At 40.4% G+C, this 25,234-nt stretch overlaps 1 protein-coding gene across 4 annotated transcripts in view; it reads right to left on the bottom strand.

The window, feature by feature from the left end:
• Nucleotides 1–25,234, bottom strand: part of ADGB (androglobin) — a 170,386-nt gene that overhangs the window by 11,664 nt on the left and 133,488 nt on the right. For 3 of the 4 annotated variants that reach the window (XR_010918636.1, XM_067542212.1, XM_067542213.1), the window contains 4 exons: nucleotides 23,993–24,192; nucleotides 17,695–17,806; nucleotides 3,977–4,164; nucleotides 1,412–1,567 (listed from right to left, as the gene is read on the bottom strand). Coding sequence is in view for 3 of the 4 variants with exons in the window: in XM_067542212.1 (XP_067398313.1) it covers nucleotides 1,412–1,567; nucleotides 3,977–4,164; nucleotides 17,695–17,806; nucleotides 23,993–24,192 (656 nt within the window). In the remaining variant the exon portion in view is untranslated. Of the gene's footprint in view, nucleotides 1–1,411; nucleotides 1,568–3,976; nucleotides 4,165–16,998; nucleotides 17,475–17,694; nucleotides 17,807–23,992; nucleotides 24,193–25,234 lie in introns of those variants that run through there. The other variant, XM_067542214.1, reaches the window with a different exon arrangement.

The following is a 25,234-nucleotide window of genomic DNA, read 5'->3' as shown; positions in this document are numbered from 1 at the left end:
CCTCAGTAAGGGTTGATACATGATAGGCTTTATGATTACTGGTGAGTAATTTTGTTTTGATAAATAGGAAAGTCATCTCTTACAGTGAGCCACTGAAAAAAGGATAAATAAAGGAGAGTGACTTGTGTCACAAATATACTCTAGGGGTCACTGGATCAGATTCCTTAAATCTTTTCTGAAGCAATAATAATTTGTCAATATCAGACATTCAGTTTTTTAATATGTGTTTTAAAACCATCTGTTGTTTAGTTTTAACATGCCATATTCATGGGAAATCAATTGACACTGCTATTTGCGGTATGCTCTTAAGTTATATCAAGTGCACCTTAAGGGAATTGCTAGGAGTCCCTAAATAAGTCTGTGATTGTGGTTCAGTAAAACAAGGAGCATGCAATAAAATTTAATAACAGCTTAAAACTCAAATGGCTGATTTTCTTATGACTACGGTCTTTGCAAAAGAATATGCCATATATATGATATTGATGCTGTCTGCACCATCTATAAATAATGCATCAATAGGCCATAGTTTTCTGAAGCAGGAAGCAAAAACTGAGATTTTTACATAGATCTAGTGCTGGGTTACCTGCAAATATGTTTGGAGAAACAAAGCCTGTTTTACATATTGCCTTTTTTCCTGTTGTTGCATCATATAACATATATTGTGTCAGTATGTGAACTGACTTAAAAATCAGCAATAAAAATAAATATTTTAAACAAATATCTTTCCCATTAGGTTAAGCAATTACTGTTGTAATCATTTGATGCTGTTTAACTTTTAACACTTAAACAATAAAAACAACCTTTTGTTAACAATAATGAACAGAACACTTACAAAACCCAGGATTTAAAATGCTACTAACTTAACAGTTTCTATAGTTCTAGGTTCTGTAGAAGTTTTGACTGTATTCTTAATATTATGACCTGTTTTTTGGAAAATTAAAAAAATTCTCTAAAAATTGTATTTGCATTTCATTTAGATTTAGCAACTGTAAAAAAATAGTAATAAACTAATAAATAAAAAACGCTGTTAACTCTGGGCCAAATCCCACTCAGGCAAGAACTACTCCTGACTTCCACATTTTGCCTCAGTAAGCTTTTCAAAATCTCTTTCTGTGAAACTTGGGCTGTGCTTCCATAAACAGATGCTTACATGTGCAAGGGTCTGGCTGTGTGGGTCTTATTGCAGGAGCCAGACCCAAGTAATGGATATGAAGCATTTCTTTATAGATTTTTCCCTAGGGGAAGTCTCTTAATCTACCCCCATCAGTACTTCTCACTTTTCAAGCTTTGTACTACACTGTCCCTCTTCCTGGGAAGGTGAATGCACATCTCCTGACTGGCACTCTCCTGATGCAAACCACGCTTGGAAGTTTTTACATAATGTAACTGTAATAGGTTGAGCTCTGATTACCTTGACAGCTCTTCCTGGTTCTGCAGACTCCCATGCTTGTTTCATGGCTTTGATCTCATCTGCTCTTTCTGTGTCTTTCTTTAGTTCCAGCACCTCGGCCTCACTCTGTTCAACAACTAGACGTAAGATCCAGTAAGGTTTGTTCGGATCAGATTGCTGAAGGTGGAATGGAGCAAAGCAAGTGAACTAAATGCCTAAATTCTAAACTTAGAACTAATTTAGAAATTTAGAAATAAACATCTAAATTCATTTAAATTAAACTAATTTAAATTATTAGATTAAATTAAATTAGACTAATTCATTTAAATTAGATTAATTTAGGAATTTAGAACTGAACGTCTACATTCACTACTTCTCTTTAGGAATTCTTTTTCTGCTTTTTCTTAATTTCCCACTTATTTTAGAGTCCTGCTTACCTTTGATATTCACTTCTTGATAGAGAGTGATTGCCAAAGGAAGCCTCTTTTTTTATTAATGCCATCCTCGAATGTGCACAGGTGTGCTCACACTCAGTGGGGAGTGGTTTCACACTAGACAGTTGAAATTAAATCATCGTGAAAGTTCTCTTAATCCATTTCAAGCATGTTAATGTTAAAAAATAAATGTATCTCACTGCCACTATCTTACCATGATAATTTTCTGCCTAAGGACTCAATCATGCCTGACAGGTTCAGGTGCAGAGCTCCTTTTGAATGGAAAGGGCTTTTGCCACCTCTGTGGCAACATGCCACCTTTCGCCTACATCCTACAAAGGGCTCTCTGAAATGTCAGGATACATGCAGAGAAGAGGTGGGTGTGTCTTTTCCCATTTCCAGCAGAGTTGATGGTAGAAACCTAATAGTCAGAGGTTGTATTAATTTTCTGAGGCCAACAGCTCCAGTTGCAGAAGCCCTGACAGAGTGGCTTCATTGAAACTGTACTGCCAGGGGACAAAGCTAAAGACGCACCCCATAGTTAGCATGGATGTCCCTGGCCTTCCCCAGGTGAATCATGAGACAGCTGTAGGTATATGCAGAGGCCTCCCAGAACAATTGGGGAGAAAATCTGCATGAAAATCTCATGGAGACATCTTTCACTTTAACTGCCTCCTATGGGTTTCATGTAAAAGGATGATCAATATTAAAACAATTCCACTAAAGGATGAATTAACATTGGTTTCCCCCTTGCCTCTTTGGGGATTAGTCTCTCTGCAATCCATAAAGGTCATTTAGACCATTTAATAAAGATTGTACGCTAAAAATGGTTTATCTTTGTTTTTGCCCCTCACTCTGTTTTAATGACTTGGCTCCTTGTTCATTTAGAATTTATTGGGCCTGATGCTGCTCTTAATTATACCTCTGTATATAGGCAGTAGCTCCAGTGAAATCAATACAGTTCCATGGGTGTAAACTGGCTTTTGTCATTTTGCACCAATCTTATTGTCATTTAAAATGTTTTTTATTATACATATTTTTGAATTTTAAAAATTCATGAAAGTTCTAAAAAACAAAAGAAAGTAGCACTTGGAGCAATTTAAAGCAAGTTTTGAAAGATCTGAAGGTTTCTACAGACTGATCAACCTTTGACACAAATCACATTTTCTCCCAAAGTATTTGTGTTTACAGGGGGATTTTATAGCAATGTTTCAGTTATGAGAAAATTGTCCATTTTGTGAGCAAAACATGGAATTTTCAAAATAAAGGGATGCACTATAATGGTCAAATTCTTTTCTCAGCTCCAAATCATGGGTCTCTTAAAACAAGAATACATTGTAGATCTGAAAGGCTGACAGCAACCTTTGCATCAGACAGTTGTTGTACTGGTGTTTTGCTCATTTGCAAAAGGAACAAATCCCGTGTACCCACCCTTGGCGAAGGGAGCGCCCTGACATGCAGTTTCATCACACCTGCATGAGCAGACAGGATGTGAGTAGCTTCCACAGGGGATGAACACTGCTTGAATGCCACAGAACCTGCAGATTGTGTTACCTCAGAAGAGGTAGTTTGTGGATAGGCAATGCCAGCACATCTACCACTAAGTGGCTCCACGAGTCACTCCAGTAAACAACACTAAAGCTACTGCAGACCTGAGGATGGGTGTGGTGGAAAGACTCTTTTCTTCAACCTTGGGCCTCTGTGGAAATCCCCACCACTGCATAGCTGCTTAGGCTGTGTACTAGGGCCAGGAATTCCCCTTGAGTGCAAGTGAGGAGATCAACATATCTTTCATGTAAGTGAGGCTGGATCTCCAAAAAGGGGCCGGATATAGTTTGTCTCAAAAATAATATTGTTGTGACCAGTCAAACACATGTATCAATCCTATAACACAAAATGAACATATTTTACATTTATAATGCAATATTTCCGCATATTTAGGAAGGAGACCAAGCATGGCATAAAGTAATATGTGTATTGCTGGTTATTCTGGTTTAGCTGCCTGTAAGCACTTTACACCCTGTACAAGGACACAATTTACTTATAAATAGGGAGTGAGGGAAAGTTAGTATAATTTTGTGCCAAAGAACATCTAGGAAATGTTGGGGTTGCACATATACTTTATCAACAGGCTCCCTAGATGTATTCTTACCTGAGATTCAGGTCTAGATGTAGATACTGTTTTATCTTTACTGGACTTTTCTTTTTCTGCTTTCTCAGTAGCTTTATCTTTTGTTTTTCTAGTTGTTTTAGGAGCGCTCGCAGATTTTGGCCCTTCAAAATTGCTGTAAACATCCTGGTTTACTGCAGCAATGGGCTCTTCATGTTTCTCACCATGTGCTATCCACACATCGTTGTGAGGGTTGTGTGAATTATATAACACGATTGCCAACAGCGAACAAATTTCCCCATATTATATCGAGGATGGAATAGAAAAGCCATTCAACAATACAAAAAGAAAAGAGAAGCCAGTTAATGATTTTGTAATATTAAGCACTGATCTAGTACTGTCTGGCAGAAAAAGGAGAAAAAAAATCTTGGGGCAAGAAAAACATTAATATTTGGCTTAGATTCTGATAACCTCATTTGTTTTAAATAGTACCTTACTTAGGACTCAACTGTGGCATGGCCCTGAGTCCTATGTACTGGGCAGTGCATTGTTTCACTGACCCAGGAGCAGCCCAGAAAGCAGACGGTGACTCAGAAATTCGTAATCTGCTTTCTGGTTCCCTGCCATGCTCCAAAATGAATATAACCTATGCCAGGCCAATATTCGATGCAGCATATATCACCTGATACACAAGCAGAGCTGTGCTGGCCACACTATATGTGTATGGCATGGGGTAAAGCCACACCTCTTATTGCCTACAAACATGGAGAGTGAAATGCAAAATACAGGGGAAAGGGAAAGCAAAATGATTGACACATTTTAAAGAATTCCATATACACTAAAATCAGAAAATTCAAAGTCATGGCTTTGACGTTAATCCCAACATATTTTGTATTACTGTGTATACCATTATATTAATGTGTTGTATGTGGCAGTGTGTCTGAGTAAAAGATGCTGAGAAAATCAGAACTGAACTTCCTGAGGTATCTTCCTTTAGCTATGTGTGCATTAACAGATATTTTGCATTAAACATTCTTGTTTTTAAAAGGCATAATACAGAAACCTGAAATAGCACACACAGTTTATGTGTTGAACTGAACAAAGAGCTAGATCTCCAACTGTCCCAGAGAGCTAAAAAGCTTTGAGTTTGTAATGTGAATCTTATCACCACTTCACATGCCTTGAAATATACAAAAAGATTATGTTGAACATCTAGATTTGGCTACAAAAGGCAGATAGGTAATCCTATTTGGGAAATGGGGAGTGGTGAGGTGTAAATAAAAACGTATCTGTTTTATAGCCTCTCAATCAATATTTCTTGAAATCTTTTTGTTACAAAGCCCCCTTGCTTAGGGATTATCTACACAACAGAGAATGCACACTACAGGGGTTTGATTCCTAAAGTGCAATAATGTGTTGCTCATCAGTTGGTTAGTGTAGACCCTGATAGTGCTCACTAACGGTTCCCCAGTGTGCTTTAACATAATACTGTTTCAAACGACACTATGTTAAAGTACACTAGGGGGTCCCTGATGACTGGAAAAAAGCAAATATAGTGCCCATCTTCAAGAAAGGGAGAAAAGAGGATCCAGGGAACTACAGACTGGTCAGCTTCACCTCAATCCCTGGAAAAATCATGGAGCAGGTCCTCAAGGAATCCATTTTAAGGCACTTAGAAGAGAGGAAGGTGATCAGGGACAGTCAACATGAATTCACCAAGGGAAAGTCATGCCTGACCAATCTGATTGCTTTCTATGAAGATGTGACTGGCTTTGTGGATGTGGGAAAGCGGTGGACGTGATATACCTTGACTTTAGCAAAGCTTTTGATACGGTCTCTCACAGTATTCTTATCGGCAAGTTAAAGAAGTATGGGTTGGATGAATGGACTATAAAATGGATCGAGAACTGGCTAGAGCATAGGGCTCAACAAGTAGTGATCAATGGCTCCATGTCTAGCTGGCAGCCGGTCATAAGCGGAGTGCTCCAGGGGTCGGTCCTAGGACCAGTTTTGGTCAACATCTTCATTAATGATCTGGAGGATGGGGTAGATTGCACCCTCAGCAAGTTTGCAGATGACACTAAGCTAGGGGGAGTGGTAGATACCCTGGAAGATAGGGATAGGATACAGAAGGACCTAAACAAACTGGAGGATTGGGCCAAAAGAAATCTGATGAGGTTCAACAAGGACAAGTGTAGAGTCCTGCACTTAGGACGGAAGAATCCCATGCACAGTTACAGACTGGGGACCGACGACCTATGCAACAGTTCTGCAGAAAAGGACTAGGGGTAACAGTGGACAAGAAGCTGGATATGCGTCAGCAGTGTGCCCTGGTTGTCAAGAAGGCTAATAGCATATTGGGCTGCATTAGTAGGAGCATTGCCAGCAGATCATGGGAAGTGATTATTCCCCTCTATTCGACATTGGTGAGGCCGCATTTGGAGTATTGTGTCCAGTTTTGGGCCCCCCACTATAAAAAGGATGTGGAGAAGCTGGAGAGAGTCCAGCGGAGGGCAACAAAAATGATTAGGGGGCTGGAACACAAGACTTATGAGGAGAGGCTGAGGGAACTAGGCTTGTTTAGTCTGCAGAAGAGAAGAATGGGGGGGAGGGGATTTGATAGAAACCTTTAACTACCTTAAAGGGGGTTCCAGGGAGGATGGAGCTAGGCTGTTCTCAGTGGTGGCAATGACAGAACAAGGAGCAACAGTCTCAAGTTGCAGTGTGGGAGATCTAGGTTGGACATTAGGAAAAAGCTTTTCACTAGGAGGGTGGTGAAGCACTGGAATGGGTTACCTAGGGAGGTGGTAAATCTCCATCTTTGGAGGTTTTTAAGCTGCGGCTTGACAAAGCCCTGGCTGGGATTATTTAACTGAGGTTAGTCCTGGTTACTCCTGCTTTGAGCAGGGGGTTGGACTAGATGACCTCCTGAGGTCCCTTCCAACTCTATGATTCTATGAAATCTCAGTGTGCACCAGCAGGGTCTACACAGACCAAGTAATACTCAACTCTTTAGTATTCTTTGGAAATCACACCCTCCATAGTGTGCATTATGCTACATGTAAACAAAGCCTTAGAGCCAAATGCAGTGCCCTAACTGTGCTCCTATAACCCTTCCACTGAGTGGAAGTCATCCTGCCCCAGGATCGAATTCAAAGCCCATTGAAAACAGTGGAAAGACTGGAGCAATGTCATTCTTTGGGTTACATGGGTATATAAAAAGATAAGTAAACAATAGAGAAAGGCATACACTCTGAAATATTATTTTTATTATGTAGAAAAATAATGTCTTTGCATACTAGATTTAAATAATAGATGATGGCACTGCAGTGCTAAGCTTAAATTGATTCAAAATTGCTGAAGCATGTATTAACAAATGAAAAAAAATTAAAGCAGTCACTGTAAATATTGAGAATAATAAAAACTCTAGAGGAAATGTTAGTGTGAAATAAATATTGATGCAATAACTTGAAGTTAAAATATCATTACATTAATGACTTTCTATTTAATTTCCTATTACCATAGCATATTACCACAATAAATCAAGCTGGTGTATGTGCACTCTTCTGTGAACTATTAACTTTTAAAGATAAAATAGTTATGTATAAAAAGTTTGTACTTATTTGAATGCAGTAGAGAGAGGCAAGTGCCATTAACTAAATGATGCTTGATACAGTTATCTGTGTTATGGGGTGCTGCAAGTTTTTGCTGACTTCTTTAAAGACCTTGTAGAGGAGTTCTGAGTTTTAGTGTGTTGATATCAGTGATAAGCAGCCTTGAGACTGCTACTGTGGATACTTTGTAGAACCTCATATATGAATTCCCCATATTTTTAAATAAGCATCTCTACCTAAAATTCAACACATTGAGTCCAGTTCTTGGCCCAGGTATAGTCCCTTTACATTGATCCAGTGGTGGAAAGAGGTTGTAAATCTGGTTCAACTAACCCCCTGTGAGAAGGAATCCCTGGGTGGTGCAGTGCTGGCATAAGCAGCTCTATGTCAGTTCCTGCCCCCTGAACTCTTGCTGTAAAGGTTAAACAGGGCGTGGCTGGGGTTCTGCTATGTTGTGCTCCAGAGGAATCCCGTGGCTGCAGAAATGGCTCCCTGCCAGAACTTGGCTAGCTTCAGAACTGGGGAGGTACCAAGGTTTTATAAAGTCAGTTTTAGTCCTCCTGGTCTTGCACTAGGTACAGCATGGCTGGACCGGAGGATCTGGTCCCTTAAAACCCTGAGTCAGCAAGGTACTTGAAGACTTGCCTTGAAGCAAGTAAGCAGTCTCACTGATTTCTACTTACCTAGTTAAAACGAGACAGGTGCTTAAGTACCTTGCTGAACTGGACCTTATAGGATAGGGAGAGACGATGGAGGAAAGCATCAATGACACAAGTGGGCTCCAGCTCATTGTTCCTGTGGCAATCATAGGAAACTAAATGACAGAACATGGTCATTTTATAATCATACAGCTTGAATGCAACAAATACTGATAATTGACAGACACTAATTAAAAGAGAATAGAGGAATCTGGTGGCAACTGCTATATTTAGGTTGCAGAACAATTTCCATTAATTGATTCATAGATGCCAAGGACAGAGAAGGGTCCATTAGATCATCCAGTCTGATCTCACAGTCTGATTTCACAGGCCATAGAATTTCACCAAGTAATTCCTGCAACAAGCCCATAGCCTCTGGTTGAGTTACAGCATCTCTTTTAGAAAGACATCTCATTTTGATGTAAAGATTTCAAGTGATGGAGACTCCCCCACAATCTTAGGCAGAATAAAGGTTTCTTGTAACTGTGTCTTTGAACAGCTTTCTCACTTCCATTGTCTGCAGCAGGCCTGTTAAATCAGGCAGGTGGAATCCCTTTGGGCTATGGCAATGCCTTTTCTTTGTCCCATGAAATCCCATTCAGATTTGGCTGACAGTGAAAGTATTAAAAATCGCCATCTCCTTTCTCTCACTTCTGTTCCTCAGGAAACTTCCGGAAGCTTGCCAAAAATCAATGAACATTCCAAGGCAGAGCTCATGCTACCGCTGTAGCAGCAGCACTGAACCAGGACACCAACAAACTGCCATAGAGGAGTGGGAAGAGAGCTGGCCATGATTCTCTACCCACTGTAAACCTCTAAACCTAGCGCATGCCCAGTGGTCCATTTATCCCCTGTCTCCTAGTACAAAGAGCACCATATCAGGCAGGAAATTTCCCCATTTCCCAGGCAGGAAGAGAGATATATATGGATCAGGCACTCACATTCCCCTCTGCCAGACTCACCTCATGGCTCCAGTGGACAATCCCTCTTTAGGGGTCACAAACAAGGTAGGAGGTCCCCCAACTTCAGGGGCAGAGGAGAGACAGAGACAGGCCAGGCTGGCGTTCCACCTAACCTGACTTCTGCCTAGCACCTTGGCCCAGCAAACCATTTCCCCCCACTCTAGGAAAACTGCCTTCTACTGCTGTCAGCTTATGTTGTTAGTCCGGCAGCTCAAGTAGTAGCAGATTATGCTGCAGTGTTGAAGGCTCAGGAGTCAAACCTTGCTGATGATTCATGATAAAGGGTGAGGTCTGCAAGAGCTGCACATAGAATTTTTTTTACTTTTATCTTAAAAAAAATGAAAACACACACACACAAAAATCTAAGATCCTAAGAACACCCCAATGCCAGTGGACACACTGTTGTCATGATATACACCCAAAAGGTGGCATGTAATATATCGCTGGAAAACGAATAAGTCGCCGATCACTAATATTCTGTGATGCATGTACGGTAAAGCCACAAAGGACATTATAGATATGTGCTGGAATTATGCTCTTAAAATGTATTTGGCAAGCAGTGCCTAAGCCACGCCCGTTCCAGACAAAGGAATGTGGTTCCACCTGCTTTAATGTGTCTCTGATGTAAATTAAGCAAAGGAGGACCAAAGACCAAGGGAAACACATTTATATGCAAGGGTAAACAAAGCCATCAGAAGAGCAAGTGGGGAAAGTTGACCACTTAATCTTGATGGGGGGAATGGAGCCTGGAAGACTTCCAGCCCCTTGAAGCAGGGTCAATGAACTTTGGGAACATAAGCAGAGACAAAAAGCCATTGGGGCATTTGTTATCTGAGGAGGCTAAAGAACTGAACACTTTGAGCTCTGTGAAGGGTCTTCGCCAGATAGCCTGGTCAGCTATGATAACAAAGAGACTTGGTGAGAAACACTTTTTTGAACAAGAGGCTCTAGTTTGTTAAATCAGGTTTTAGTCTTAGAAGAGTATTTTAACGTTGGTTTGCTTGTAACCCTTTCAAACTTTAGTCCTTATAGTTAGTATCACTTAAACCTATGTCTTTTTGCTTAATAAACTTGTTTTACTTTTACATTAACCAATTCAGTGTCTTGTTTAAAACTGTTTGTTAACCCAATTTAAGGTAATAAACTGCTGGATACTGTCTCTTTAAGGGAGCAGCTAACATAACACTCTTAGCTAATTTAGCTAACACTCTGAGCATTCAGTGAGAAGGCTGGACAGTGCCATCTCTGAGGAACTCAACAGTTGGGGTTCACTGATTTGTTACCTGCAAGGCAAGGTCTGGACTGCCAGAGTACTGAAGAGTTTGCTGGCTGGGCAGAGAAGCTAGCATCTCAGGCAGCTGATACATAGCTTAGCAGCAGCAAAACTCTCAATTGCTGCAGCTGATAAGGGTAATACAGTAAGCCATAATTCTGGGAACCCCAGCAGATGGTCACACAAAAACTACAATAAAAATGTTATTTAGGTTGCAAAATCAGCACTTGAAAGTTAGAAAATGCCAAATGTAGGATAGCCCAAGCAATTTTAATTTGCCCTCCTTATGCAATTATGAATTATAACCCAGTCTATAATTACGTGATCACCTCATTCAGTGCACAGGATGGACACACAGGAGGGCAGAAATAAAGGTTGCACAGGCAATCAAAAATCTGGTATTTCCTAACTTTGAAGTACTTGATTTTGCAAACTAAATAATGTTTATAATGTAGTTTTGTTTATGTAATATATAGCAGCAAAATGTCCTGTATAATACAGACATTTCCTGATATAACATGTCTAACAACTAATCTATTATTATGGCTGACATAGCATAGTATTTGCTATTTCCCCCCGGTCCTCATCACTAAAAACACTACTGCCAAACAGCAGCACTAAGGAATTTTAAGAAAAGAAAAAACAGCAAAATCAATCAATGGAATTAAAAATCTAGGGTAAGATGTTGGTTTTCACCTGCAACCTGGATTCAGATTCAAAAGGCGAATTATTTAAAAAAAAATAAATTTCAGACAAATGCAAATGTTAATTTAAAAGAAGAACAAAGAACATGTTCTTGTCCTGACAAGTTAATTCCAATACAAAAATCTACTGCAGGTGGCACTGTTGTCTTATATTAAAAAGTATCAACAGAAACCATGAAGGTTTGTTACAGGAATTTTCCATCTTGCTCAATGCAGCTTTTTAAAAATTCCCATGGTGAGAGTCCTTTTTTGTTATGTACCAATATTGCTATATCTATGAATTGAGTTTGAAAAATCAACGTTCACTTTAAATTTTGTTGTGACTCCTCTTGGCACTATCCATTTTTCTGAAAAATGACATAATTTGCTACACTACAGGGGAACCTAAGATGGTACAGCCAAATTTCCAAACTGCTTTAATAATCATTTCACATTCAGAAGGAGGTTTGAAATATTCAGTGTTGCTTTGTTTCAAATATGCTTACTGTATTTTAAATATTTTCATACCATCTATACAAAACTGTCCAAGGTATTTTTATATAGTATTAACATTGATTCATATACCAAATATTAGTATTAGTGTGGACAAACCCTCTTTAAATCCCAGAGAGCAGGCTTGCTCAGAGTAAGTTCATCAAGTCCTACTAGATAGTAGGAAGCCCTCCACCGCAGCTACTTACCTTTCAGAGTAGAATAGTTTTCTGTCCGGGTATCCCAACATGGGGTCTTGTCCATGCGGTCATCCTTACAAGAAATTCTCAAGTATCTATTACACCTGAAGCAGTAAGGCGTAGCTATCTCCTCTATCAAGGTTCACCTTGCAGTAATATCAGCTTTCCACCTCCAGGTGGATAACAGCTCCATGTTTTCAAATGACATATCTGTCCAATTCCTGAATGGCCTAGAAAGGCTATATCCTCAAGTAAGAGATCCCATTCCTCACTGGGATCTGAACTTGGTCAAAGCTTGTGGGACCTCCATTTGAACCATTGGCAAGGTGTTCCTTTTTATACCTCTCCTGAAAAGTGGTTTTCTTAGTTGCCATCACTTCGGCCAAAAGACCCAGCCCTTTATTCCTAGTTATATTTTAATATTCTGCCACATACACCATCTTCAACATTTCTGAGGAGAGTAATGGGTCTTCATGGGAAATAACTATGTTGGAGTTGTAGGGACAGAATCCAGTCTCTAATCCATGACCAAGGATGGAGCTTCAAGGCTGTTAGATGAAGGGAGCTCAGGTTCAGGTGGAGCAGCCAACCATGGTCCTGAGAGATCAGATCCAGGTGTAATGGAAGTAGAACTGAGAGGCCTACCAGAATGGTGAATCAGTGTTGATGAGGCCAACACTGTGTTCTCTGTGCACAAGCTGGATGGGGGGGCGGGGGGGAGAAGGGCACTAAAAGGGTTCTGTCCATGGTAGCAGAAAGGCTCCACAATAGACCCCGAACTGTGGCCTCATAAGGGGCAGAATTTATTAGCCAGTCATCTAGATAAGGGTAAACCTGCACCCCTAACCGCCTCAGGAAGGCTGCCACTTCCACCATACATTTTGTGAACACCTGTGGAGCTGCAGACAGGCCGAATGGGAGGACCGTGAATTGGTAGCACTAGTGGTTCACTACGAATCTGAGGAATCTTTTGTGACTTTGGTATATCGCAATATGAAAATAGGCATCTCTTAAATCGAGGGTGGCGTACCAGGCCCTGGGATCCCCTGGGCTTGGATAATGGATGCCAGGGTGACAATGTGGAACTTTATTTTCTTGAGATAGCTGTTGAGGTGGCACGGGTCTAGAATTGGTCTGAGACCTCCCTTGGCTTTTGGGATTAGGAAATAACAGGAGTAGGACCCCTTCCCTCTTAAATTATGCAGAACCTCTTCCACGATTCCCACTCTATGGAGAGACTGAACCTCCTGAACCAAAAGTTCTTTGTGAGATGGGTTCCCAAAGGGGAATGGGAAGGGAGGGTGGGAAGAAGGGGTGGAAATAAACTGGAGGGTGTGTCCCACTTCCACTGTGCTCAATACCCAACTGTCTGTTGTGATATGGGACTGTGGGAAAGGCAGTTTGTAAACAATGGGAAACAGAATCTGGCAACATGAGAACTGTTATGGAGTCCTGGAGTGTCCCATCAAAAGGCCTGCTTAGAGCTCCTGGATGTCTGAATGGGGCAGGCATTGATGTTGAGGTAGAAGGAGGTGGTAGCCTATGTCTAAAATCCCTGCTTCTTTTTCTCTGTCGATCCTGACAGGCAGCCGGGATAGAGTACTGGACAGGCTGTTGGGGCCTGTAGTGTTTCCTTGAAAGCGCTGGTGTGTACAAGCCAAGGGACTTAAGGGTCACCCTGGAATCTTTTAACCCATGGAACTTCGCATTAGTCTGTTATGAAAAGAGCAAAACTCTTTCAAAGGGTAGGTCCTGAAGGGTTTGCTGGACCTCCTGTGGCAGACCCAAGGACTGAAGCTATGAACTCCTGCACATGGCCACTGCTGAAACCATGGACCGGCCTGCTGAGTAGCTGCATCCAAGCAGCTTGCAATGAGGCCCTTACTACTGATTTTCCCTCGTCCACCAGTAAGCAAAACTCTTGCCTGACCTCTTGTGGGAGCAAATCCTTGAACTTTGCCATGGAGTCCCACATGTTGAAATCATATCTGCTCAGCAGTGATTGCTGGTTTGCAATCCTGAGTTGTAACCTCCCAGTAGAATAAACTTTCCTACCAAACAAATCCATTTTCCTAGAGTCCTTTGCTTTTGGGGTTGCCCTCTGCTGATCCCACCTTTCTCATTCATTGGCAGTGGGTAACACCAGGGATCCTGGAGAGGGATGGATGTACAAGAACTCATAACCCTGGGCAGGAACAAAGTACTTTCACTCTGCCCTTTTGGACGTAGGTGGGGAGGAATGTGGGGGTCTGCCACAAGGCTTTAACATGGTCTGTAAAGGAATCTATAATGGCTTTAGCATGGTGTATAATGAGAGGCAGGGCCACTTTTGACAGGCCTGCAGCTGTTAAAGTGTCAACTAGGCTATGGGAGGACTCTTTCACTACCTCTACCTGTATATCCAGATTTAAGGCCACCCTTTCAAGAACCCTTGGTGAGCTTTATAGTCATCTGGGGGAGGTGACGCCCACTACTGAAACACCCTCATCAGGGGAGAAGGTCAGCACCAGTCATGGACACTCTTTCTCCCTTTCTGCCCTGGCAGGGTCCCATTGAGCTGGCTACTGTAGTTCTGTGCTGGGCTTGGTACTGGGGTCCAGACTGGTTTCAACCTGATGGGATGGTGGTGCCCTTCGTTCTGAGGCCTCTGACTAGGAATGCCAAGAGTAAGCTCTGGAAACGAGGGGAAACCCTTATGGGATCCAAAAGTGCCACTGTACTGGCATAGGTGTACCCAGTGATAACCTGAGCATACACTCAATGGTACCTCTGTGCCTGGGTCATTGGAAGGATAGGAGTGCCTGAGGGAGTAGCGGGGATGACTCCTTGAATGAGAGAAGTAAGACTTGACCTCCGACTCCAAAGATGACAAGTCTCTATCCGGTGACCATGGAGGTGCGGTTCCCACCAATGCTGGAAACCGCTGCTGTGGTGAAGATGCCTGCACCAAGGCCAGCATAGCCAGTTTCCCCTTTGACGGTACCAAAGGGCCTAGTATTGAATGATGACCAGAACCAACGGGTTCCATCCTGATCACTGGCACTGATACCGCCGACTCTTGTAATGCTGGTGATACCGGTACAGACAGCGATTGAAAGTCTTTGGCAGTGGCAAACACCTCTGGCGTGGTCAGCACTGAGATAGTGTTGGTACTGTGTTGTATCACAGATGTAGATAGCTCATCCAGTACTGGACTCAACGGTGCCTGTGTAAGTGTCAGAGTCAATGGTGCCAATTTCCGCTGTACTGAGGCACAGGAGTGCCCTGACTTAGGTTGCGCTCTACTCTGATCCCCATGCCTGGCTGTCTTCGGTGACAGGAATTGTCCCCTGACAGCTAACTGTTTCTTGTGCCTTTCCCTAGGCACTGGGGACAATGAACGGTGCTGTAAGAGGAGCACTCTTTACCAATGTCGAGGCACTCTGGGCCGAGTCAGACCAGCCTGGTTCAGATGGAGGTCGCAGTGCCACCTCCATGAGCAAAACTTCAGCCTGGCCTCCCGGTCCTTCTTCGAGAGAGGCTTAAAGTCTGTGCAGGTCTGGCAGCAGTTCCCCATGTGACCATCTCCCAGGCAACACGAATGCAGGTTACTTAGGGGCATAATCTTGTTGCAGGAGGTGCAGAGCTTGAAGCCAGGTCATCGAGGCATGCCTTGGCACAAGGTAATGGACAAAAACACCGTAATTTACCAATTTACACTAAAATGGAATAAAACTATTTACAACTAATTAGGTAATTTAATCTAATTTATAACTAATTAACTATACACAAATATATGAAAGAGAAGACCACTGAGAGAGCTTACCAAAGTAAAGACAGAAGTTCCAGCAACTATCATTGGCGGTAAGAAGGAACTGAGGGGCTGTGGGGTCGGCTGGGCACTTTATACTGGCACTATAGGTGTGTGGCAGCAGAGTGTGCTCAAGCCGCCCCGACAGGTACCACTGAGGGAAAAATTTCCAGCAACTATACTTGGGGCGCACACATTCCTAGAGTGGAATGCACATGTGCAATCACTCAAAGAAGAATATACATATATGTGTAGTATACAAATTACTAGCAGACTGCCAGGTCGGGTAAAAAAGGAAGCAAAGATAGGACATTTACCTGATTTCAAAGCCATTTATTGAGAGTACTGATTACTTCTGACCTGTGAGAATGATAGAAAGAGGCACTTTGTTCTAACACTGAACAAGGAACTTGATTAGAATATGTGGAATGGTTTAATTCTAAAGCTACCTTATCTCTCTCGGCTGTGCTATAGTTTCCCCTTAGGACCTTTCCCAGCCCTCTTTCTGCCTGGCTTCCTGTTAAAGAGTTAAGGAAATAGTACACATATTCCCATAGCTTCTAAGCTTTATTGCTATAATATAAAATGTCACCTAAAAAAAGGAAAAACTAATTAAGCAACACCAGCCGTTCTGAAGAAACAAATTGCAAGGACCACTGTCAGTTTTTTGTTTGGTAGTAAGGTCACATTGAGCGATGAATTTTTAAAACACCAAAGAAATTTAATTTCACCCTTTTGGATTAACTTATTTGTTTTATTCAGAAATAGCCTGGATAATGCATTCTGGCACTGAGTCTGAAGTTAGGCATTCTGAGGGTGAGCCTATAGCACACATGATCAAGATGTGTTAACTCATATGCAACCTGATTCAGCCATTACCCCACATTTTATGCAGTTTCTTCAGCTCCTAGCAGGACTCAACAGGGCAGCTGACAGTTCAAGTCATAAAAGACCCACATTAGCATAGCTTTTGCAGCAATAGAAGTCAAATTGGCCTCTGGAATGCCAGATATTGGGAAAGACATTTGAAGCAAACAATAAGAGCCAGATGCATTTATTTCTGTGAAAAGAAGGGACTGAGGATCTGGAACATACAATATGATTAAACAAAAGAAGGTGGAATTGATACCAACAAAAAAGAGCCATTGACTGGACATATTGCCTTTTTCCTATTGCACAGTCAAGATGTACAGGGACGACCATGTCTCCATTGATTTATTTCCTGACATTACCTCACAAAGAGTAAGGTTGCCAAGAGCTTTGGGTTGAAAGAACCCCAAGTAACAAAGACACAACTTTTTGTATACACCTGATAAGTATTCAGGACTATAGTTGCAGTCACTCTTGTCCTACCTTCCTGTGTAAAGTGGAGCCCTGAGATCCCAATGTAGATATTGCAGACTATATTTTGATGTTTGTAACTGATTGGCCAGCTACGAACTATGCTTAGAAAATCAAGCAATTAAAGTTCAGCTATGAAGTTTATTGGGCAAAAAGTCTTTTGATATTTAATGCATGGAACTAATCAGTGTGGCTAAGAAAAATATTGTATGATGTTGTTCTGTGGTCTGGGATACCCCATCTTTTTTAATGTTGATGTTTTTCATTTGTTTACATATCCTTTAAAGAAGATGAATAATAATGAAGATATAAATTCCTAGGTTTTTGATTGAGGTTTAGGCTTTCCTACAGGAAGTTATTCATTTTGTTTCCACATAATGGATTCAGATTAAGAATCTTTTTAAGGGGTGACAGTTAATATGCTGCCTTCTAACATTGCATCTTTTCTTGTATCCTTGTATTGTGGTAAACATGGACCATATTTTGCCTGTAGAAAGAAAATAGTTTTCAAATTTCAGCTTAAAAGCATTATGTAATAACCCCTTTTCTTTGCTATTTAAATTGACAGAAGTGTGATATTACTACCAAAAGCCAATAATACAATTATGTAAATAACTTATGAATTTACTGACTGAAATAAGTGATACAACATCTTTAAAAAACTAACCATATTGCATACTCTAGTAGGTGTGTTTAAAACAACATACCTTTGATTTCATTTTTCTCCATTTCTTTCAGTGCCTGAACAAATGCCAACTGACTCTCAGTAAGTGGCCAACTGTTACACAACACCAGTGCTTGTATAATGTACTTGTGAGCCTGTGAAGCCAAAGGCAATGTGTTAATATGCTGCTGACATTAATATGCATCTACAGTAAGCATCCCAAAATACTTCAGTAAACTGTTAGACATTGAACACAGGCTGCCTAACTACAGCAAGTGAAGCCATAAATTATTTCCAAACTTATATATTGCACATTATTCACAAGAATCTCAAAAGAAGTCTCAGTGTTACTGCCAAATTGTAATTTCCTTCTAGAATTGCACGCACTAGCATATTTACCAAAGTGAAACTAAAATGAGCTATAGACTAAGAAACTACATTTCTTTAAGGTTTTCATGTAACATTTTCCTGAGAATATGGTGCACAAAAGCTTTCCTTTATAAAACCATAAACCCCCAAAGCCTACTGAGTTTTGACTACACTAGGACATATGATTCACTTTTCAGGAGAGATAGTGCAAGGTATTTACATGCCAGGTATGCTAAATATTTGTATGCCCTTTCATGCTTCAATCACCATTCCAGTGGACATGCTTTCATGCTGATGACAGGTTCTGCTCGATAACGATCCAAAGCAATGTGGACTGATGCATGTTCGTTTTCATCATCTGAGTCAGATGCACCAACAGAAGGTTGATTTTTTTTTTTTTGGTGGGTTGGGTTCTGTAGTTTCTGCATCGGAGTGTTGCTCTTTTAAGACGTCTGACAGCATGTTCCAGACCTCATCCCTCTCAGATTTTGAAAGGCACTTCAGATTCTTAAATCTTGGTCGAGAGCTGTAGCTATCTTTAGAAATCTCACATTGCTACCTACCTTCTTTGCATTTTGTCAAATCTGCAGTGAAAGTGCTCTTAAATCGAACAACACATGCTGGGTCATCATCCAAGATGGATATAACATGAAATATATGTCAGAATGCAGGTAAAACCACAGAGCAGGAGACGTACAATACTCCCCAAGGAGTTCAGTCACAAATTTAATTAATGCATTTTTTTTAACAAGTGTCATCAACATGGAAGCATGTCATTGAAATGCTGGTCAGAGCATGAAGGGGCATACAAATGTTATATCTGGCATGTAAATACCTTGCAATGCTGGCTACAAAAGTGCTATGCAAACTCCTGTTCTCACTTTCAGGTGACATTGTAAATAAGAAGTGGGCAGCATTATCTCCTGTAAATGTAAACAAATTTGTTTGTCTTAGCAATGCACTGAACAAGAAGTAGGACTGAGTGGATTTGTAGGCTCTGAAGTTTTACACTGTTTTATTTTTGAGTGCAGTTATATTAAAAAAATATACATTTATAAGTTGCAATTTCATGGTAAAAAGATTTCACTACAGTACTTTTATGAGGTGAATTGAAAGATACTATTTCTTTTATCCTTTTTAACAGTGAAAATATTTGTAATAAAAATAATAGCAAGTGAGCACTGTACACGTTGAATTTTGTGTTGTAATTGAAATCAATATATTTGAAAATGTAGAAAACATCCAAAAATATTTAAATAAATGGTATTCTAATAAATGGTATTTAACCGTGCGATTAAAACTGTGATTAATCATGATTAATGTTTTTATTGTTTGACTGCCCTAATTATTATTTATTATTATTATTATTACTATTATTATTATTAAAAGAGAAAAGAAAGAACTTAATGTTATTAGAACTCCATACTTTTCTAAATTTGCTCCAGAATTCTGGAAACAGATAGCATGGGGAGCCTCTTTTGGGTGCTAAAGAATAACTGGGTTACAGTTCTTTTCAGAAGCCTCACTAAGCTTGAACATAGAAAATTTCAGTCTTGAATACAAGCAGGAATTCATCACAGTTTCCACACGATTGGGAGAGATATATTCTGAGTCTCTGGGTGTGCTCCCAGTTCCTGTATCTATTTTCATTTTCTCACTACTCCAGAAAGTCTTGAGAAAGATAATGAAGGACCACCAATACTAGTGCTTTGTGATCCTACCCCTTTACCCTTCCAGACCATAGTTCCACTTAATCTCAGAATTCCTGACAGGCTTCCTTGTAGTACAGGGCAGCAGCAGAGCAATATTCCAGTGAAGTGCTCCTAATGATTGCATGCTTGCTATCTGGGAGTCCTTGGAGAATAGGAATAGTCTATTGAATTCTTGGTTTCATGTTGGAAAAATGCAACTAATAACTATAACAACTTGACTTATTGGGATTTCATTCCATAGGAAATATCACTCTGTTTTTTTGAAAAAAATCTATTTCAGGAGTTTAGTTGCTGATTGTTAGGCTCTATTTCAGGAGTTAGGTTAGCCAATAAGACAATAAAGGGAAATTTATTACTAGTACAAAAACCTATTGCTCTGCTCTGGTTTCCGTTTTTCTTGGTGTTTCTAGATTAGAGAGTTCAGGAGATTGTTCAGAAGTGCTTCTCTAGTCCTGTGATTCTCAACCTTTCCAGACTACAGTATCTCTTTTAGGAGTCTGATTTGTCTTGCATACCCCAATTTTCACCTCATTTAAAAACTGATTGCTTACAAAATCAGACATAAAAATACAAAAGTGTAACAGCACACTGTTACTGAAAAATTGCTTACTTTCTCATTTTTACCATATAATTATAAAATAAACGAATTGGAATATAAATATTGTACTTACAATTCAGTGTATAGTATATAGAGCAGTATGAACAAGTCACTATCTATATGAAATTTTAGTTTGTACTGACTTCTCTAGTGTTTTTTACCTAGCCTGTTGTAAAACTAGGCAAATAACCAGATGAATTGATGTACTCTCTGGAAGACCTCTCTGTACCCCCAGGGGTACACGTACTCATGGTTGAGAACCACTGCTCTAGTCCCACCAGTAAAGCCCAAGTAAGTTTTTTTGTATGGAGATATTAATGCTTAATTGACAACTCATCCTGCAACATCAGAAATTTAGCTGCAAAACTGACTTTCTTTGGGCTGGGAGCTTTTAGCACTAAGTTGGAATCTAAGAACTAGATCTGCTGAACTCCAGTGGACCCTGAATGAAGAAAAATCCTTCAGAGGAAGAAAGTAGGTCCTCTCTAGGAAACCTAACACTCCCCTAGGACCAGACAGTACTCAGTCATTTGCACAGATGTATAAGCCTTCCTCCCTTTACCTGAAATGCCCATTCAGCAGCCACTATAATTGCAGTGCTTCTGCTCTCTTCAGCACATGGACTGCTGCATGCTAGCAATCCCTAGTGTGCAAACTACTTGAAAGAGGTGTGTAGGATGCACAGCCATATCCTCATCCCCTCTTCAGACCAACCAGTGGAGCTGGTGTATCACAGAGGAATGCATACTACATTCTCCAAGGAACAGTAATGTGTGTATCTCCCCCTTACCCCTGTATGCTGAATGTTGGTGCAGCTTTGCACCACTCCCTATTGAGCACTGTGCCTAATACCCTAAGACCATAACCAGATATTGCTTTATCTTGTTAAGATAAGCAAGTCCCAAGAGTTTGTGTCTCCTTTTTCCTAGTAAATCACATTGAAATGTTGAAAAGTCTGTAGAGAATAGGGATGGAATAGACAATCCTTTTGTAACAGCTGCAGCTTCCTGAAAGCCTGTCAAATCTAATACCACAAAAGTTTGGGAATAAATCCCATGTGAAAAGTGCAGGCACAGACATATCTAAGTCTGATGTCCACTGCAGCAGTCAATTTGAGAGTGTGACATTCACAGTATTGTGAGGAGAGTGAGAGATAGAGAAAGCTTCTGAGCGCCTGGTCTATGCCTTAAATATAGGTTCTCTGTCCTTGAGATCTTGTTGTTTTATTGTGCTGGCAAATCTGAGAACCAATAACCACAATTTATATGGAGAAAAGTAAAAATGTACCTTCAAATCTACTAAGGTATCTTCTAGTGTACTCAGAAACAGTGAAAATTTCTACAGTGAAGACCAGAATGTCCCACATTTTTTCAGATTATTGCAGCATGCAATTAATATTCTGATTGTAATGAATCAGCTTGTTTTTCTGTAAAAACTCATTTCACTATAAGAGAACTCAGGTATCTATACAGAATATTAAATGGTGTTGATGTACTAATAATTCTGAACACTTACATAGTGCCTTTCATCCTTTAATTACTTTACAAGACTCACGATGCTCTTTTGATGTAGATACATATTATTGAACCATTTTGCTGAAACTATGTAGTTTTGCAGAAACTATGTTGTATTCTTGAGGGAACTTTCAGTCTCTTTGCATTGCCAAATACGGCTGTTGTTTTTTCTACGCATTCTCCTAAATCCATTCTTACCTCTCTACCCCACTGTCAAAACCATTGGCCATGCCTCAGTAATCTCACATCTCAGCTTCTGCAGCCTCCTCTTCCAATGCACACACTTTGATCTCTCCAGCCCATCGAGAATGCAGTTACTAAACTCAACTAAATTTCCTGCTTCTCTGAGCAGTCCTAATTAAATCCTGTCACTGGCTTTTCCAAACTGTCTGCATTAAATTCAAGCTTCTTGTTTGCACTTTCAAAGTCCACCATAACAACTGTTTCATATTACTTGTCTGCTAGCATCTGCTTTTACTCCCTGTTCCTCAGATTTTACTCCACCCAAGATATTCTCACTTATTACCTTTTCCTGCTTTTGGACATTGGTCATCTTCTACGTAGCTCCTTTTCCTAACTGTAACTCTCTTTCTTAACCCAGTCCACCATGCTTCCATCCTTTCTCCCTTCACATCTCTCTTCAAAACACACTTTTCCCAGGAGGCCAATGTAAACTAATCCTCTCCTCTTAGTACCTCCATCTGCATTTGTGGGTATGCGTGCATATATTTAAACCCATACTGTCACATCACCTGCTACTGGAGGTGTCTGCCACCAGATTGTCACATAAGCACATAGCCTTGAGTTCATTTTGGACTCCTCAGTGCTGTTGAGTGTCAAATAGTTGTGGCTGTGAAAAATACCTTTTTTTCTCCTAAGACTGACTAGGTCACGTGACTGACTCTAGGGAAATAGGGAGGCAAATTAGGCATTTGGCTCTTTGTGGTTTGGTTTGGTTTTTTGCTCAGATACTATGGTGATGAAAACCTAGACAGAAGGATGGTGGAAATAAAACATCATAGTAAAAGAAAACAAAAAATCCCCTATAACTCTCAAGATAAATATATAAGTTTCATCAATCTTTGTACTACGTGTAGCCCTTTTTCTTTCTGTCCCTTCACTGAAGTTATTGGGTCTATGGATCCATGCTTGGCAATCCATGCTTGGCAGGATTGTGGCGTAAACTGAGTCAAGTCCCAAAATAGGTGGGCAAACCTCAGGACAGCATGAGTGGATATGTCTCCAGTTAGAGACATGGGGTGAAGTCCTGGCCCTCTTGAAGGTAATGGGAGTTTGGCTATTGACTTCAATGGGGTCTGGATTTCTTCACTGATTCTTTAGCTCAGGTGCTAGAGGCTCATGCTTTTAGGATGTTTTTCTAAAATATATATGTGAGCTCAACCACAAGATATCTGGATGGTGCAAGAATTACTGAGTGAAATTATAAGACCTCTGTTACATAGGAAGTCAGATTAGATTATAATTATTGTCCCTTCTGGCCTTAAAATCTATGGTTGTGTGACAGAAGGAGATGGTTACAGTGACGAGATAATGGGATTATGAAGTTTTTGAGGAATGCACTTTGAAGGGGTGTGTGTGTGTGTAAAGCCTCTTTCTTCTTTTACACACTCAAACACATGCACATGCATGAATATACAAATACAAATACTAAAGAGTAGGAGTGTAAAGAGTAGGCCTCATAAGAAAAGTATGTTTGGAACAAAAAGACTAAGGAAGAAAGAAGGTTTGGTTACCAAGGGAAGTACTGGCATGAGTATGTATGTAAAAATATGATTTTTGAAGAAAGATACAATGGGGCTGGTAAATTTAGAATCTTGGGTGGAGCACAACGGCTGAGGTGGGGAGTAAATACACTCTCGTTAAATCAATGGGATTCTGGATACTTGTATCTTTTTGCAGTATCAGGGCCTTAGATTTTTAAATCCTCTAAGCAGGGCCACTACTATAAATATTTATGGCACTTCAGAAATAAAATAAACAACAATGATTATGCCATTCTAAGATAATATAAAGTTTATATAGTATCAGGATATTAGATTTTCACACTTAATAAAAGAATTATCAGGACCACTTTTCTATTGTGCTTTTCCAAAATCCTTGCAGAAATTTGGATTTAAAATATCTTACCGGCTGTGAATCTATGGCATTCTTTTCAAGGGCTGGAAGGATGACAGTTTCCTCTTCTATTACAGCCTGGCCTTCTAGTACACTTCCTGGCTTATGAGAAGACTTGACACCTTTCTGAGTTGTAACAGCACCTTTTCTTTTGGTCCCTCCAGTTTCTGGATCCTTCTTTGTGCTGCTTTGGCTAATCTGACCTTTGCTTGCTAGCAGAGAGATAAAAATGCCAACATTCAGTTTCCTGAAATTCTACAAATTTAGTAGAATCAGCTTAACAGAGACAGGCACATACTGTAAAGAGAAAAAGTGACTTCAGTCAATTTTCACTCAGTTCATTATGCTCACAAGGTTCTAATTAACTCTATGACTGTGCTAAAAATTATCCTAATTCATTTTCTTTCTGCACCAGAATTCACATATTTAAAAGATCTCTTTTTCTTAATAACCCACACGTCCTTTATTGCACCAGGCATTGCAGACTTAGCTGCTCTGTAGTACATCTTTTCTATACACTTTGATCTAGTTTCCAATATATTCTTGCTGTAACATTGTAACATTAATATTTTTCTCGATTATTTACCTGGCACAGAGGGCTGAATGTGTTAGATGTGTTAGAAAAGCATTGCAAGATCCATCTTCTAGCTAGAAGATGCTATGTCTGGGTGAAACAAGCACTCATGATTGATAAACAGCCTGTTCAGATGATCTGCCAGCGTATTCTGAGCCCCCAGGAGGCAGGCCTCTTTCAGAAGTACAGAACTGCTGATGTTGAAGATCCCAAAGCAGGATTGTTTCCTGACAGAGCAGTGAGGACTGGGCCCCTCCCCGCTTGTTTACATAAAACATGGTGGTGAACTGTTGGCCAGGAAGGATGCAAGGAAGGAACACCATGCAAGCTAAACAGATAGCCTGCAGCTCCCTGATGTTTACATGTAGACTGAGATCTTGGTGAGACCAGAGATTCTGCATCAACAGGTATCCCATGTGAGCTCACTGCCCTAAGTCCGAGACATCCACTACTAAACTAAGAGAGTGCTGAGGTTGTGAAAGGAACTCCCCTGCATACATTGGTTGGATCTAACCACCAATCTAGGGAGGAGATGATGAGACTTGGGACTTGCACTAACATGTCTATGTGATGCTTTCTTGGAGAATATACTTCTGCCACCCAGCCCAGAACGAATCTGAGGCGTAGTCTGGTGTACTGGGTCACATAAATGCATGGTGCCATGCGCCGCAGCAGCCAAA

The sequence above is a fragment of the Emydura macquarii genome, unplaced genomic scaffold, assembly GCF_026122565.2.
Source record: "Emydura macquarii macquarii isolate MOO-44397 ecotype Brisbane River unplaced genomic scaffold, CSIRO-AGI_Emac_v2 contig_705, whole genome shotgun sequence".
Lineage (NCBI taxonomy): Eukaryota > Metazoa > Chordata > Testudines > Chelidae > Emydura > Emydura macquarii.
The sequence above is the reverse complement of the archived record's forward strand: the minus strand, read 5'-3'. Positions and strand labels throughout refer to the sequence as shown.